Source organism: Typopeltis vanoorti, chromosome 5 (genome assembly GCF_054136105.1).
Source record: "Typopeltis vanoorti isolate ZY-2024b chromosome 5, IOZ_Tvanoo_1.0, whole genome shotgun sequence".
Taxonomy (NCBI): domain Eukaryota; kingdom Metazoa; phylum Arthropoda; class Arachnida; order Uropygi; family Thelyphonidae; genus Typopeltis; species Typopeltis vanoorti.
In genome coordinates, this window is record NC_143553.1 from 155,063,170 (window position 1) to 155,082,349 (window position 19,180).

The 19,180-nt window shown below is 33.8% G+C and overlaps 1 protein-coding gene across 2 annotated transcripts in view; it reads left to right on the top strand.

Moving 5' to 3' along the window:
• Positions 1-17,222, top strand: part of LOC150106965 (alpha-tocopherol transfer protein-like) — a 42,566-nt gene extending 25,344 nt beyond the window's left edge. For both annotated transcript variants that reach the window (XM_090392848.1, XM_090392849.1), the window contains exons 5-6: positions 10,790-10,903; positions 16,595-17,222. In XM_090392848.1, coding sequence (XP_090248974.1) covers positions 10,790-10,903; positions 16,595-16,855 — 375 coding nt within the window. In that variant the 3' untranslated portion in view covers positions 16,856-17,222. The remainder of the gene's footprint in view (positions 1-10,789; positions 10,904-16,594) is intronic.
• Positions 17,223-19,180: the final 1,958 nt, after the last annotated feature.

Here is a 19,180-nt window from a genome sequence, read left to right on the forward strand (position 1 = left end):
AATCGTGACGTGAACGTTTGTTGTTGTCAGACAAATATCAGTCACGTCATTTGTTAGTTGTAAATAAGAGACGTTGTTGTTTGAATGGAAAGAAAGATATATTAGTGTATACGGAATCGTGTCGTGATTGGTGGACACTTCTGACCAGATCAGGATCAAGATAAGATTAGGAATCGTGACGTGAATGTTTGTTGTTATTGATTTTGGAATGTTTGGAATTTATGGGCCCCCACTTCTGTCAGAAACATCACATGGTGTTTGAGTTGGGCTATGGAATTGTGAGCAATGTTTTTGAGATAAGATATCTTGGAATTTTCCCAGGGTGACACGCATCCGACATTGTCGTCATGTTTTGTTTGGTTGTCTAATGATGGGTGTACTAATTTCCAATTCATTATGGGGTGTTTCTTTCCTGTTAAAGGTGGAAATTCTTAGAGTATGTCGCGATGACGGGTGTGATTAGGTTTTCTGAAAAATTTAATTAAAATAGTGTCCTTAATCACACACACAAACGAACACACACATACACATTAGACATGAAAAGTCGCTAATGTATCCATGTTAGTACTTTAATATGTATCATATCATTATTCTTATTAAAAAAACTATTTAGTAATAGAATTACGCTCACCAAAAAACATACGAACAGTGATTATTGTATTACAATTATCAATTGTTATGTTCAAGTTAAAAAACCCCCAAAAAACTTACATTTCTTTCCAGAATGGGAACATCTTGGTACTATCTAGGTTTTCTGAATATTCCAAATTGTTGATTAACATATATTCACAGAACACAAACACAAGTCTGAAAAGAGATTTCACTTTTTCATTATAAGTTACTGTGGGTAACATATATTCACACCACAAAACACACAAAACATAGGAGTTGAAAGATATTTCTGTAAATAACCAGAAAAGCAAGTGGACTACTCAATTTATTTTAGTATCCGATTGGTTCTCTGTATTAATTCTTTCCCACTGTTGCCCAACCTTGGTGGGAAAGTCTATGTGCCATTTTGTTTAGGGTAAGTGTTATTTCCGGTTTTGAATTCCGATTGCTGTTAGAGTATGGAATTCTGACAAGTGAAATTATTATATTTTTTTTCCAAATTAATTGGTTATTTCTGTATTTTACTTTTAAAGGTCATATTCTAACAGAATAACTGAGCAAAATTAATTCTGAATATTCCAAATTGTTGATTATTAACATATATTCACAGAACACAAATACAAGTCTGAAAATGCTGTTCACTTTTTCATTATAGGTTACTGTGGCTAACATATATTCACACCACAAAACACACAAAACATAGGAGTTGAAAGATATTTCTGTAAATAACCAGAAAAGCTAGTTGACTACTTAATTTAGATTACTATCCGATTCTTTCCCATTGTTGCCCAAGCTTGGTGGGAAAGTCTATGTGCCGTTTTGTTTAGGGTATGTGTTATTTCCGGTTTTTAATTCCGATTGCTGTTAGGGTATAGAATTCTGACAAGTGAAATGATTTTTTTTTTCAAATTGAATGGTTATTTTCTGTATTTTACTTTTAAAATTCAGTTTAATTACATATTCTAACAGAATAACTGAGAAAAATTAATAAATAAATAAAATGTGAATTTATTTTACAACACTGTAGAATTCTCAGTAAGTCTTATCTTAAAGATATCTCTCTTATCCGGTCGCCAATTTGTTGTACCTAAGTGAGAAATCGCGTGTGTGTGTGTAGTGACGTGATGGTTTAAAATATCTAATGGCTCTGTAAAATAACCAAATTCTAGCAGTACTGTAACATTTCAGGTGAAATCTTCTCCACTAAAATTCTGGTTATTAATTTAATATACCTGATTTCTTTTGCTTCCAACAGTTGACAGTTTCTTGATATATTTGAGGGCTTGCATGAAGAAATGACTTTTAATTCACTGAGTCAAAAAAATAAATAAATAAAATAAAATAAAAAAAATCTGGTTAGTTTGTGGCATTAAATTTTACAAGGAGAAAAAAAAATGTTATGGTCTTACTTAAATTTGTATTTTGACTGTTGTCCTCTCACCCTGACTCTTTTTTTTACAGTAGGGATATTTATATATTTTAACACAATTATTATATTAGATATTCTTTTCAACACAACAAATAATTATGTATTCTTATTTCAAATGAATATAGTTCAGAAAGAAAGAAAGAAAATTGTTAAGAAAAAAATGTTTACCTTCAAATAACTATTTTGGAATTACAGCAAGCAAGAAATTTATCACCTTTTCAAAGTTTTGAAATTCCTACCCATATTGTTTTCATCATTTGGTATCCTTTAAATGAAGAACGGTTCTGGCTATAAACTTTGTTAATGTTATTGATTTTCTATTCCAATGGCGGTCATTTTTTTTCGATACATTCATGCTGGTTCCTTGTTATCTGCACGCTATGATACCGTTTTATTTTCTACAACAAACGTTTTAAGAGTTTAAGTAACGTGATTGGCTAAAATATCAGCTGTTTGTCTCTGTAAAATAATCAAATTCTAACAGTCGTTTTGTTAGAATTTGATACGACTGCTTTTCTAGTCTGGTGAAGGTATCTACAGATGTAGTAACAAATTGTCACTTATCAGTTCATTTTTACTTTATTCACAAAACTACAAATACGTTATTTGGTATGGTCTCTGTTTTTAATTCCCCCGTTACTAGAATGTACGGGTGGTAAAGTTTTGAAATAAGTTTCGACACGCAAGAAAAATAAAATGTTTACCTTTAAATAAATATTTATGATCACAGTAAGCAAGAAATTCATCAGCTTTTCAAAGTTTGGAAATTCATATCCATATTATCAAAATGAAAAGAAAGAAAGAAAGTTAGAAAGAAAGAAAAATTGTATAGAAAAATAAAATGTTTACATTCAAATAACTATTTATGATCACAGCAAGCAAGAAATTCATCAGCTTTTCAAAGTTTGGAAATTCATACCCATATTGTTTTCATCTTTTGGTATCATTTAAATGAAGAACGGGTATGGCTATTGATGATTTTGATTTTTCTCTTCCAAAGGCGAGTATTATTTGATATATAGATGTTGATTCATTTGTTATCTGCATGCTACGATACCATTTTTATTTTCTACAATAAACGTTTTTAGAGTTTAAGTAATGTGATAGGCTAAAATATCAGTTGTCTCTCTGTAAATAACCAAATTCTAACAGTCGTATTGTTTGAATTTGCTACGACTGTTTATTTCTAGTCTGGTGAAGGTATCTACAGATGTAGTAACAAATTGTCACGTTTCAGTTCATTTGTACTTTATTCACCAAACTACAAATATGTGTTGTCAAGTTTTGAAAAATAGAAAAAAACTTTCGACTGGCAGTGATATATTTTCAAACTTTTATCATGTACAAATATTTGAAAAGAAAAGAAAAATGTACCTTCTTTTCTTTTTTATATCAAGCTTTTTTAAGAGTTTGGTAACGTGATGAGTTAAAATATCTGCACTCTGTAAAATAACCAAATTTTTATCTTACTTTGTGTTGGGAAAGGTAAAATTTGTATTTATGTTATCTGGAGAGTACAAACCTTTTTTTTCTATACCAAACTTTAAGAGTTTAATCACGTTTTAGGTAAAATTATCTTCTTTCTCTCTGTAAAATCACCAAATTCTAACAGGTAGGATTTTCGAGTATGCGAAAGAAATGTTTACAGATAACTCAAAAAATGTCAATAGGTAGCATTAGACAAATTTCTAAATAATTAATTACAGGATATCAGGTTTCCCATGTTCCTGGCATTGATTTCGTAGTAGTGATTTTTTTATACAATAATTAAACAGAATTGCATTAAGGTATAAAGTTATGAATTTAATTATCAAATTCCAAACTGAATAACTGAGTAAAAATTTCACTGTGGAAAACAACAACACACATCTTTGTTCATTTAAGTTTTACAAATGCTTATTTTATTTTGCTGAAATATTACTTAGATAAAAATTTGGTTATTTTACAGAGTGCAGATATTTTAACTCATCACGTTACCAAACTCTTAAAAAAGCTTGATGTAAAAAAGAAAAGAAGGTACATTTTTCTTTTCTTTTCAAATATTTATACATGATAAAAGTTTGAAAATATATCAGTGGCAGTCGAAAGTTTTTTCTATTTTTCAAAACTTGACAACACATAGTTGTAGTTTGGTGAATAAAGTACAAATGAACTGAAACGTGACAATTTGTTACTACATCTGTAGATACCTTCACCAGACTAGATATAAACAGTCGTATCAAATTCTAACAAAACGACTGTTAGAATTTGATTATTTTACAGAGACAAACAGCTGATATTTTAGCCAATCACGTTACTTAAACTCTTAAAACGTTTGTTGTAGAAAATAAAACGGTATCGTAGCGTGCAGATAACAAGGAACCAGCATGAATGTATCGAAAAAAAAATGACCGCCATTGGAATAGAAAATCAATAACATTAACAAAGTTTATAGCCAGAACCGTTCTTCATTTAAAGGATACCAAATGATGAAAACAATATGGGTAGGAATTTCAAAACTTTGAAAAGGTGATAAATTTCTTGCTTGCTGTAATTCCAAAATAGTTATTTGAAGGTAAACATTTTTTTCTTAACAATTTTCATTCTTTCTTTCTGAACTATATTCATTTGAAATAAGAATACATAATTATTTTTTGTGTTGGAAAGAATATCTAATATAATAATTGTGTTAAAATATATAAATATCCCTACTGTAAAAAAAAGAGTCAGGGTGAGAGGACAACAGTCAAAATACAAATTTAAGTAAGACCATAACATTTTTTTTTCTCCTTGTAAAATTTAATACCACAAACTAACCAGATTTATTTTATTTTATTTTATTTATTTATTTTTTTGACTCAGTGAATTAAAAGTCATTTCTTCATGCAAGCCCTCAAATATATCAAGAAACTGTCAACTCTTGGAAGCAAAAGAAATCGGGTATATTAAATTAGTAACCAGAATTTTAGTGGAGAAGATTTCACCTGAAATGTTACAATACTGCTAGAATTTGGTTATTTTACAGAACCATTAGATATTTTAAACCATCACGTTACTACACACACACGATTTCTCACTTAGGTATAAAAAATTGACAACCGGATAAGAGAGATATCTTTAAGATAAGACTTACTGAGATATCTACTGTGTTGGAAAATAAATTCACATTTTATTTATTCATTAATTTTGCTCAGTTATTCTGTTAGAATATGTAATTAAACTGTATTTTAAAAGTAAAATACAGAAAATAACAATTCAATTTGAAAAAAAAAAAAATCATTTCACTTGTCAGAATTCCATACCCTAACAGCAATCGGAATTCGAAACCGGAAATAACACATACCCTAAACAAAACAGCACACAGACTTTCCCACCAAGCTTGGGCAACAATGGGAAAGAATTGGATAGTAATCTAAATTAAGTAGTCAACTAGCTTTTCTGGTTATTTACAGAAATATCTTTCAACTCCTATGTTTTGTGTGTTTTGTGGTGTGAATATATGTTAGCCACAGTAACCTATAATGAAAAAGTGAACGGCATTTTCAGACTTGTATTTGTGTTCTGTGAATATATGTTAATAATCAACAATTTAGAATATTCAGAATTAATTTTGCTCAGTTATTCTGTTAGAATATGAACTTTAAAAGTAAAATACAAAAATAACCAATCAATTTTGAAAAAAAAAAATAATAATTTCCCATGTCAGAATTCCATACTCTAACAGCAATCGGAATTCGAAACCGGAAATAACCCTTACCCTAAACAAAACGGCGCATAGACTTTCCCACCAAGGTTGGGTAACAGTGAGAAAGAATTAATACAGAGAACCAATCGGATACTAGAGTAAATTAAGCAGTCCACTAGCTTTTCTGGTTATTTACAGAAATATCTTTCAACTCCTATGTTTTGTGTGTTTTGTGGTGTGAATATATATTACCCACAGTAACCTATAATGAAAAAGTGAAATCTCTTTTCAGACTTGTGTTTGTGTTCTGTGAATATATGTTAATCAACAATTTGGAATATTCAGAAAACCTAGATAGTACCAAGATGTTCCCATTCTGGAAAGAAATGTAAGTTTTTTTGTTTTTTTTTAACTTGAACATAACAATTGATAATTGTAATACAATAATCAATGTTCATATGTTTTTTGGTAAGCATAATTCTAATACTGAATAGTTTTTTTTTTATAAGAATAATCATATGATACATATTAAAGTATTAACATGGATACATTAGTGACTTTTCATGTCTAATGTGTATGTGTGTGTTCGTTTTGTGTGTGTGTGTGTGTGTGATTAAGGACACTATTATAATTAAATTTTTCAGAAAACCTAATCTCCCCCATCATCACGATATACTCTAAGAATTCCCACCTTTAACAGGAAAGAAATACCCCATAATGTATTGGAAATTAGTACACCCAGCATTAGACAACCAAACAAAACATGACAACAATGTCGGATGTGTGTCACCCTGGGAAAATTCCAAGATATCTTATCTCAAAAACATCACCCACAATTCCATAGCCAAACCAAAACACCACGTGATGTTTTTGACAGAAGGGGGGGGCCCGCGAAATTCCAATCATTCCAAAATCAATAACAACAAACATTCACGTCACGATTCCTAATCTTATCTTGATCTTGATCGGGTCAGAAGTGTCCACCAATCACGACACGATTCCTTATACACTAATATATCTTTCTTTCCATTCAAACAACAACGTCACTTATTTACAACTAACAAATGACGTGACTGATATTTGTCTGACAACAACAAACGTTCACGTCACGATTCCTTATCTTATCTTGATCTTCATCTGGTCAGAAGTGTCCACCAATCACGACACGATTCCTTATCTTATCTTGATCTTCATCTGGTCAGAAATGTCCACCAATCACGACACGATTCCTTATCTCTAATGTATCTTCCTTTCCATTCAAAACAATAACTTCACTTATTTACAAATAACAAATGATGTCACTAATCTACATGTCATAACAACAGACATTCACGTCACGATTCCTTATCTTATCTTGATCTAGATCTTGTTTAAAGTGTCCCACCAATCACGACACGATTCCTTATCTCTACCATCATCCAAAAATTCATACGCGAACCAAAAAAACCCCACAATTCCATACGCGAACCAAAACACAAGAACTGAAGCCATTGACACATGTGCCCCAAGGAAAATTCCTGACATTCCTAACTCATGAAGCCACACCCACCGGAAGCATTTGGTCACTAGTGACCGGCCTACTAATGACGTCGACGGACAACATAGTGTGAGGACCAACCAGTCATGGCACCCAAATTAATAAGATGTTGGATCTCATTTTTCAATGATGATCGCAGCAATCCTATCAGCTCACTTTCCACACCCATACGATAGCGATCAACGGGAATTTTGGACCATTCGTCCTCTAGCAAGTATTGTGGTTCTGGACCGATGTGGGGCGGACATCCTTTGACATCACTCGATGCTCCACTGCATCCCACCGATGTTCAGTAGCATTGAGATCAAGGATCTGTGGAGGAAAATCAAGTGTATTGATGTTCATGTCCGCGAACCGAGCAGTTACAGCAGCGTCCTTATGAAATGGTGTATTGTCTTGCTGAAAGAGAGACAATGAGCAGACAACGCTCGAGAGACAACGCCACATAGTAGGAAGCATTCTATTGTCCAGAATGTTCACGTATCTCTTGGAGTTGAAAATTCGTGAATTTCATAGTTGGAGATACGCACTCTATTAAGATACGATAATCGGACTTCGCCACATTTGCACCGGTCCATCCGATCGGTCGAAGGTGTAACGTGATTCGTCTCTCCATAACATGGCTTTTCAAGTTTCCAAGTTGCAATATACATGCTCTATGCGCCACTCGAGATGACGCTGCATGATGCTTTAGGTATTGTGAGTTTGCATATTGCGTTCCGACCACAGAAACCCACGTTGTGAGCCTTGGCTCTGAGTGGTTTTGTGCGGTTTTGTGGTCCAGTCGATTTATAGAACTCTGCATTCAAAGTGTAGACTGACAAATGGCTGATTTTGCATATAATTTTTGCCAGCAGCCTACCACGTTTGTTATCAACTGCAGATAGCGCTTGCAATTGACTCCCTGCGGTTTTATCTCAGTATGGTATGGTGTTAATATCATGTTTAGATTGTTCACCTGGGATTGCCCAAATTTCCAACAATTTGCCGAACAGATAAGCTTGCAACATGGAATCGTATCAGAACGCCTCTTTTAAACTCCGCCAGTTCTCCCTCACGCAGTCATTTCACCCGAACACGGTTGCATTGGCTTGAGAGCATCATATTCCTCCAATTTTGAGTTGTCATTAGTTTGTGGAGCATGTTTCTTTTCAAACTTATCACTTATCTTTCCATGCAATCGTTGTAACCCTTCTGGGCTACTCCTTATAATTTTCATAACTACCATCATCCTTATGCACGCAGTATTCCTTCCACGTGATATGTTTCTTATGAATCTATCGCTTAATAATATTACACATCTATTTCGTTCCTACCCGATTTTGTTTCGACGTCTAGGGACACACCGATATTGAATCATTTAAGTATATTTAAATGCTTCCATGAACTGCCAAAGTATCCTTTCCCTCTAGCACCCGATAACATCGGAGAGAACTTAGTATACTCTTTAGTTGTTAAAAAGCTCTTGTTTAGAATTTCAGCAAGTAACCTTTTCTAGATGGGACACTCATAAACGTAGCCACTTCCCAAGACAGTGCAACATGGTCACTGCCACCAACCGGAGGCATAATAGTAATCTCTTTAACAAAAACTCCCTCTTACGCTATAAGTAGATCTAACAATCTTTGAGCTCCCGATTTTTCTCATTAGATTTCATGAGATTGTATCTATACAATCAATATTCGGATAATTAAAGCCACACATGATGATATTCTTTTCTTACCAATCATGTCTATTTCCTTATGTATTTCGTCGTTACTAGCAACCAATCCACAAGATCTGTTACAAAAACTCGCCGTGTAGTTTATATTTATGGATTCGACTCACCCTAGATGGCTTCAGATTAAAACTCCACATTAAAAATTATTACTACTGTTGTTGTTATAGCTTTACACGTAGCTGGAGTCAAATCATCCAGTATCATTAGAAGCACCTTCGCCTCCTCGTTTCCTTTCTGCTTTTATCAATCCTAAAATTGCTGTACCCACTACACTCGATACTAGTTAGTATATCAACATGTTAATCAAGGCAACAAACTCTGCGCCTTGGTTTCTGATACTGTAGTGTTCGTCCGCACACCTAATAAGTTACTTGTGTGCTTTTTTGCATATTCACATCTGTTATCTGTTAGTTGGACAACTCGTAGATCTATATACTTGTCTAATACCTTGCTTATGCTAACATCTTTACTCCTGCTTAATAAGTAGAGTTTGATGAACACAATCACTTTTTCTCCATAATCGTTTCCATGATAATGCGCATTCCTCTTTTAATATATGTATATAAAAGTGTCTTTCTTTCGTGCAGATTCTCACCATTCCTCAGAGAGTTAGATCTCATACCATTTAATAATATTTTCAGTCTTCTGATACCAAACTCATTCAAATATTTTCTTTTCTGCTTTTGAATATTCAAGTGTAGGCAGGTCCTCTCGTAAAACTCCATTCTTAAATCAATCTCACTCCCCACACACATCCAAATACTCGCAACCAATCTTTCTACATACAATCTACGTATCAAATCATCACCATCATTGTCTTTCTTAATTCATTTTTATCATATCTTCAAATATTCTTAAGATATGCACTTTTACACTCTTCACTCTCACTTTCTTCCAACAAGCTTTTCATATCATTTCTCATACTTTATTTATCAACAAACAAATCATTCGTTCCTACCAAAACCACAATCTCTTTTCTTTTCTGATTTTCAATTACATTCGTTAATTTGTTTTTTTATTTTATTTTAGCACTAAACAAAATCGAAATAATTTCTCTGCCATCAAAATCATGATGTTTTATGATTGAATAACCTACTATATTATATAGCATTTTAATTGATTATAATCGAGTTTAACTACATCATTTACTTACGTGATACTTACCGGAATCAATGATTTTTTTGTTTCTTCTGTTGCTGTTTATTCTTCTTGCCCTTCCGATGACTCTCTAATTGCTTTTCAACCTTTTCCCAAAATCTAGAGTACATATCCAAGCCTTTTATTCACTATAGCGAGCAGGCGTGGTGCTTTTAACCCTTTCTAACTTTTTTGAGGCTAAAGGGCAATTCAATATCCACTGGTAGCCAAACCGATAATTGACACACTTTCATGTATCCAGTACCAGTTTGAAGACGTCTCTATTAAGATAAACGTAACCAAGATTTCGCTTAACGTGTGAGTGTCTAGGACGTGCTATTACAGAACCTAACCTACTGACCGAACTCTAAGAGTTCGTTCAGTATAATAGGTTCGCCATGAGCATATTGGAAGTTGATATTTCTTTCAGGGTTTTAAGTGATATGTCGGTGTTTTGCAATGGAAGATGAGTTACTGTTTACTGAATTGACTAATTATGCATTTTTATTTGCTCAGTGACGTTTCCCATGCATATAGAAACGTGATAATTCAGAAGATATGAACAAATTATTTCAAAGAAACGAAAATGATCAAATTATAACTGAGGGTAGCTATTATGATAACTATTATCGAAAAATATAAATCATGCTGATTCTTCTGGCACTATTCTCATTACGTTTTGTTTTGTAGAATGGTCTTCCTATTCGTCACAAGAGTTTCCATATTGTGAATAACGCAGAAATCTTCGAAACCTTTTACACATGTGTTATTAAACCACTGCTCAGTACGAAACTCAACCAGAGAGTAAGTATTTTTTTTAATTAATGATATATTTGAAATAAGAGAGAGAGAATTGTTACTGAATTGCGCTTAAGTTGCACAAACCAAACAATAAATATAATATTAAATGAATATTTTTGAGGGAAGGTAGATTTGAAATGTGGTCTGTGGCAAGTTTAATATGATCAATTCAGTTTGTGGAAACCATTCAGACAGAGTTATTATATAACTGCAAAGAAGGAAGAAATAAATCAGATATTCGTGGCGGTTTATTTGATATTAAAAAATTACTTTGTCTTTTTTTAATTCGAAAAGCCGAGAGAGAAATACAACGAAAGGATTTTTCATCAATTATAACTGTTCTTTGAGAAACGATACGTTGTTCGAAATGCGACAATTGTTTTCTTGGATCTTCTGAAACTTCTGTGTGAGAGATCGTCGTTCTCATCAGAATTGTATTCGTTCCCCCCAGGCAAGGAGCGTTTTTTTAAAAAGTTAGCCAATCTGAACTCATTTCATCCGGAGTGGCATGGTCCTACTCTCCGGACAACCTAACCGGAAAATACACTCAATTAACAGACTTGCTGACTGAATTAACTATACTATCTTCACCGATAATTCCAACCAGTACCCGTTCACAACTGCTGGCGGAATCTGATTGCAACGCTTTAGATGGAAGTCACGAACGACAACAAAGAGGGCAACTACAACTGCAGAACTCAGAAATTTTATCAATGAAAAATATCTAACCAAAGCAGGAAATGTGTCACCTCATTTCCGTTAATGATCGAATGCAGTACCATTTTTCATACGTTCGTGTTTATTTTTCATGTATTTTCTTCATAATAATTACAGTGTATGCAAATGGGTCGCCTAAGAGTTCAGCGACAGAAAACCTAGAGGAGACCTCCTCATAGCGTTTAGGTAATACGGAGAAACATATAGCGCTTCTGAACTAATGTCCAATCCTACATTCCCATGGTGCGTAATATGAGTACGTAACACAAGGTAATGAACGACACAGAATGGACTGGAAATTTAGGACTTAGCCTACCAAATTGTACTCTATGTTGACTTAAACCAGACATTAACATGGTGTTTAAACCTAATGAGATTTCATAACGGCTTGGGTGTCATTTGTAAAACAATCGACCACGTTTTTCGTCATGTACTCGGTACGAACAGTGAAAATCAGCTACGGATGGAACAATAATGTCGGAAGAAGTGAACATAGGAGCAGCAATGGAAGGAAATTCGAGCATGCAGCAGAACTAGGGAAAGTTCGACGTGGGTATTATCAAGAATGGAAAATTAAAAGCCAGAGAAACTGCTAATTAATAAATTAAGAATGTTATATTCAAGCAATGATGATCAAGGAAAGGAGAGATCAGGGACTGCTTAACTGGAAGGCATTTCCAAGTAGGATTATATGGGAACATTTCAAAGGGGGGAAACGGACAATACAATTTAGTTTTGGCTATAGTCCCAGAGAACGTTCGTCTAATGAAGAGGTGCAAAACTTTTCGAGTAATCGGAGATCTAAACGACAGATCTGTATATTGAACATCTGTGAGATCAACTGAAGTGTCAGGTGAAGTCAAAGTACCTTTGACACCTAATTAGATGTCTACCGGAAGAACGGTCCAAAATTCCCATTGTCACTATCGTACGCTTTGCGAAGTATGCCCTATAAGATTGATGTAGTTTTTGGAGCGAAAGAAGGTCTATAACTTATTAAGGTGGGCGCCATGGTTCTTTGCTTCTCACTCTACTGTGTTATATACAGTGTGGATCAAAATTCTGCGTACAAACTTTGAGGGGAAGTAGAGAACATCAAAATCAACCATATTTACACATAGGAAAGTATAACAGGAAACGCCAGCGGAAGGTACTAACAGGGACACGAAGATACAGAAATAACACAAGGCAGTAAGTAGTGTAAAAAACTTTATCCAACTACTGTTGAACAGTTCAATAGTAGTTGGATACATAATATGGTAAACGAGGTGCATGTCTACCATCTCAGTGTTCGTAAAACGACGCATGTTCTTCGTGCGACGTAGAAAGCTTGAATAAGGAAGCCCCAATTGCTCACCTGGAGCGCTGGCGAACAGCTCCACTTATCACTTTCGGGTTGCGTTTCCGGTCATGCTTTCCTATTTGAATATTCTGATTGGTTGATTTTGATGTCCTCTACCTCCCCTAAAATTTGTACGCAGAATTTTGAACCACCCTGTATATACTGCTTGAAAAGAAATCAACGATTTACATAAATAATTTTTATATACTGTGTTATAAATTTATTTTAAACACACACACACACACACACACACACACACACACACACACACACACACACACACACACACACACACACACACACACACACACACACACACACACACACACACATATATATCAAAAAATCTCAACAACGAATCACAGTGAAACATTTTCCTTATTTGCATGCGAAAATGTTTGAGGGTTTGCTTCGCTTAATATGAAATTATTCTATTCTAACGTGAATGCATACAGAAAAATCTGATGAGAGGTACTTATATTTCTATAAGAATGTTTGTTTTGAAAATTTGCTTTATAATAATTGCATGAAATGAGAAATAATATAATATTATATATATATATATATAATATAATATAATATATATATAATATATATTATATATATATATATATAATATAATATATATATAATATATATATATATATATTATATATATATATATAATACTCATATATATATATATATATATGAGTATTATTTCTTTTTGCGCTTTTTAAATTATGTACTTCAATCCCATTTTTCTGCAGAAGTATCTTTTCTACTGTTTTTACCTATTATCAGATTTCACTTTAGGAAAAGCAGCATCCTGTAAACATATTAGCTGTCTAAGTGGTAATATATACTTAGTGTTAATTTGTTTTGTAAAGACATTAGTGCTGTCAGTGTGGTGTGATGTATTCCTCCCCAGCTTAGTATACCGTACTGTATCATTCTGTTATCATACTGTTTGCATCCAGGCGAAATATAATATTCTTAACATTGTCACAGTTAAGAATCTTTTTAAGAAGACTCATACCGTACACATCTTACTCTGTTGCTTACGTCTATAATATGTGGTTTACAGTTTAAGTTGCTGTCAATTTTTAATTCTAAATAAGTTATAATACTCATATTCTTGTATCTCAATGCATTTACAATTTAGATTACTTTTTACAATTTAAATTTCATTTATAGAGAAATACAAGGATTTACACCTATTAGAAAATTGATTTTTCTAATAGGTGTATTTCTGAGATTAAAAAATGTAATGTTTTATTTTCTCAGCCATGAAAATTTATTTTGATGAAATAAGTTTACCGCTATTTTCAGATCCGTATCGACCATATTTTAAATTTCATTTTATACAATTTGCATTGAAAAACGATGCATTGTTGTATGTGAAGATCATTTTATTAACAGCTATAGTTTTCAGAAGTCGTTGATCTAAATTATAGATAATACTGATCCAAGCACAGAACTTTGGGAACACTGCAGTTTAGCTGCATGAATTGCTTTAACCTTTGCTCGTGTTAACTGCGCATCCAATAATTCCTATAATCTCCAGGTTTTTTTTTTAATAAATATCATGAGATACTGTATCATAAGCTTTCTGAACGACTACAAAAAATAGTAAACTTTGTGTTGATTATAGGATAAATAAATTAATTTTGTGAATTTCAGCAGCGCGTGTACTGTAGTTTCTGTGTTAATTCACACCGGTTCTTGGAGAAGTAGCAGTTTTTTCCCAAATAATTTACTAATCTATTTTTTACTAATATCACTCGTATTTTAGAGCAACCTGGTAGTAGGGAAATCGGACTATAATGTTTAAGATTATTTCTGCATCTCTTCTTTTCTTTTTAAGAATTCGAATTACCACATTTAATCCTGTCGGTAACACTGCAGTCATAGTCACTAAATATTTGTGGCATTAATGCCGACATTAATTGAGCGGAAAAGAAGACTTTTGAAGCATCATAAAAATTATATTTTATTTTCCCCACCAGTAGGAAAGTACTACATGGAACTCATTTCTTTTAAGAGTGCAATTTACTGACGAAGTACTACTACTCTTTATATTATTGTCATTGAACGCTTGGAAATAATAATTAAAATTATCTTCTAAATTTCTTTCACTGTTTAAATTTATATGATTCCCGTTATTATTAATATGTCTTGAAAGTGACTGTTCTCGAATATTTTCGTCAAATTTATTATTTACGAATATCCATTATGTTCTTTAGACCTTCTAGCTATATAAAGAAACAAACAAGCCAAAACAATAATATGTTTTGGCTTGGCTATTTGCGCGTTATGGAATCGGTGGACTGATTGGATGTCCTTTTCATTAAAATCAACGTGAATGGTATGTGAGATATAGTGAATAATCTCATACAAATTTTCATGTTGCTCTTGAGAAGCACGTACTAAAAAATTCCCAAATTTCTGTTAGCTGTCTGTTCACTGAGATCATCAACAGTTTGATTAAGCTGACGACTTAATTGTAATTAATAAATACTTATCAATTATAATTTACAATGAATATTTGGATTTGTTCTTTTATTTCTTCAGTTAGTCAAACTGTAATGAGTAGAAACTCAGCTAGTTTGACAGATGAGTAGTAAAAGTACTTTTTATTACGTTTATCCGAAGTCTCAGATTACAGTAGTTAAATTAGCAACAGACTGGTCTCATGGCTTAGTGACCCATTGTTTGCTAGGGCTGGTCGGCAGTGGATTGTAGTCCTCTTTGAAAAAAGTACTTCGTCACCATGTATGACTGCTCACCAAATTTTCATGAATTATATTTCCATTTCTTTCGTTAATGTTTTGAAGTGACTTTCACTCAGACCTACACTGTAAAATGCTACTTATTGCGACAATTCACACATTACACGTATTAGAAGAGTCTTATCAACAGTCTTCTTTTATCAGTCTTATCGTCCTTTTCCAAGAGTAGAGCTAAGATAATCATCTCTCTTTATGCTACTTTACTCATTTTGTACGTGTAGGTCATAAGAATATTACAACTGTTATTGACAATTCTAGGATATGTCCGCGCGGTTAGCTTAGTTGCTTTGCGCTTCGCAACCATATTCCTGGGGAAGGAGTGTCCCAGGTTCGATTCCCGTCGAAAATGTGAGGAAAATGTGAGGAACTATCGGCCATAGCCAAGTTAGCCGGTCTTGGGCGCGAGCAGTTAGGTTTTTTCCGCCAGTTTATCTGGCGTTTTTCATCCTGCAAGCAGGCAAGCCGGCCCTGTGAACATACACTACTACAGTCAGAAATATAACCCCCCCCCCCAGAGGCAGGCTAGGCGACATATCGGTTGGGGGTAGTACTAACATGACGTTGCATCTAAGTAACACGCGGACCCTGCATAGGAAGCGGGAATAATGCGTAGTGAAAGAAGATTGACAATTCTAGGATTTAAAGATTCATGTAGTGTTTGGACAATATAAGAACTATACAATTTAGAATTTATATTACATTTTATCGCACATGACATATCTATATAAACAAAACTACATTTGCAGGAAAAATTTGCCAACTCCGCATGAGACTTCACATTTCACTTTACAGTTGATGAGTGCTTTTTACCCTATGGTACTTATTGACATTTTATGTAAATCGATATTATTTTTTCGTTTGTAGATGAATTTTCACGGAACTGACTGGGACTCCTTGCACCAACACATTCCTCCTTCTTACTTGCCTCCCGAGTATGGCGGAACCACACAAGATATCAGTGGAATACAACTGTATGAAAAGATGGTGGAATGGAACCCTGAGTATACATCGTTTTCTAAGTATGGCTATCCAACCTGGAAGAGTGGCAGTGATGGTTCAGAGTTTGGTCAGAAAGAGGCCTCAGAACCAGTTCTCCATGGTTATCGAAAGATGGATACTTCGTAAAGAAATCCATCTGAAGAACCCTCAAAAAGAAGAAAAACAACAACAGTAAAAAAACTCAGTATATTCTCCATGTATACCGTTTTCAGAATGAGGCATATTAGTAAAACAGATCTGCTTTCTAAGTTCGAAATGATCACTGTGGCCTCTTAGAAATCCCTAATGTTTGTGGAATTGTAATTTATATATTGTTCCTTGCTTTTAATGAGATATTTCATATTTGAAGGTTTATTTTATTTTGTTATTTTTATATATCCTTAACACACATTGTTACTGTCAATTCCTTTTCATAAAATGTTTATTGTGTTACGGATAAGCAAGTAATGGATTAACTTGGAGTTTTTCATGTACAGATGTATTAAAGAGACGAACAAGCACGTGCAGTACTTAAAATTGTGATTGGAAATAATTTCCGAAGTAAATAACATTTATTATTGGAGTTCAATACAATGATAATAGCGATCCAGCTTTAGAACTATGCAGGAAAAATTTGTTCTAATAATTATAGTTATTGACCACTAGAATACGGCAATTATCTAGTAGCTGTAGAGGTTTTTCTATTTTAGCATGAATTGTTGAAAATGATTTTTACAATATAAAAATAATGTATTATATATTCTAGATTATTTTTAAAACCGATACTCCCAAGTTTGCAAATATATAAATTCTTGTATTACCCCTGAAACCTAGGTGACACACAAATGACACACCTGAAGCTTCTTCAATATCCTATTTACATACACCATTACTTTGGATTAATGAAAAACAAGGGCCGAAAATACTACCAGCAATTTCAATGAGATGAGCAGAGGTAACTGAGATCTTTCGTGTTCCATAATCTTATTTGACAGATATTTTGAATGCCATAGGCAAAGTGGATACTAGATCCAACATTATTTCAAAGCCAAATGTTTGTAGAAACTATTAACGTTTATTAAGTTAACCTGAGAGCTTATGAAAATACAATCCTTGGCATTCGCCTTTTATTAGTGCCTTTGATAAGGGTTTCACTGGCCTGGAAGCTGTTTCGAACTGGCTTGTTCTTTTTAGAGACTAGGCCTGTTTATGTGCAGGGGTAGTCTCTCCAAAAACTTGATTGATTCCTCCGATCACACAACAATGAGCGAATTGAAGGATCATTTGACTGCTCAATGACAGGCTCACCCCACCACAGAGCAGAACCGCTCATATTCCAGGGGAAAGTATCAATCGTTGCAGCCATAATACTGGCCGCCACGAAACGGACCCAAACCACGAATGCGCAATAATTCGCCCAAGGTCTGTTTATGTGCGGGAGGTTTCTGAAGAGAACCAACTAGTTCAAAACAGCTGTCAGATCAGTGAACTCTTTATCAAATGCGCTAATTAAAAGCCGAATAGATGGGCGCTTTGGGCAGCGCTCATGTCTTTTAAGTAGTGCAAGTTAAGATAACTCGGTGATGCCAAGGATTGTAAGCTCTCAGGTCAATTTACGAAACTTTCATAATTTCTACAACCATTCGGCTTTGAAATAATGTTGGATCTAGTATTCACTTTTACCTATGTAATTTTACATCTCAGCAATAAATCCTTCTGGTTCTTTCTTTATTAATTATGAATAATTCCTGTATAGCTGAATATTTATCTTGTAATCAGAATATGATTTCGTTCGGTTTCATTCTAATTCACATCGAAATGACAGAATATGCGAAAATGAGTTTTGAATGTGCAAAATGCACAGTCCAATATTTGCAGAATAGCTATGGAAATGTGGACATTCTGAACGTTAGAACAATTGTACATGGGTGCATCATCACAAAAAAGATAAACTGAAAGGAAGTCGAACTGCTAGAATAAAATACCAGATGGATAAAATTCATGTTACTCAAAAGAAGAAGAAGAAAACTAAGAAGCTGAGATCCAGCTAAATGATACTCATAAATAGAGATTGTTATATACGGGCAATGGTGATGAAGAAAAGGAAGGAGTAGCGATAGTATTCAATTCCAAATACCAAACAGGGATTGCATGATATTAATGGGCAGTTTGAATACAGCTATATAAGCACATTGCAAAATGAGGAATTGGACAATGAAACGTGGTTGTGCCAGTTTTTGAAACCCTCCCCAAACAGACAAACATGGAAATTTTTCGTGCAAATACATTGCTACAATAAGCACGGAGATGATCTGACATTGGTGAAATTCATCTCTATCGAAAGAAAATGACAAACATCGATGCCTATGGAAGGGTTCGAACTTGCAGCATGTCCATTGGAAGCGGATGCAGATGCTAACCAGGCCATCAAATTCGCAGGTTCTACCAATACTTGTAATTGGATCACATGAT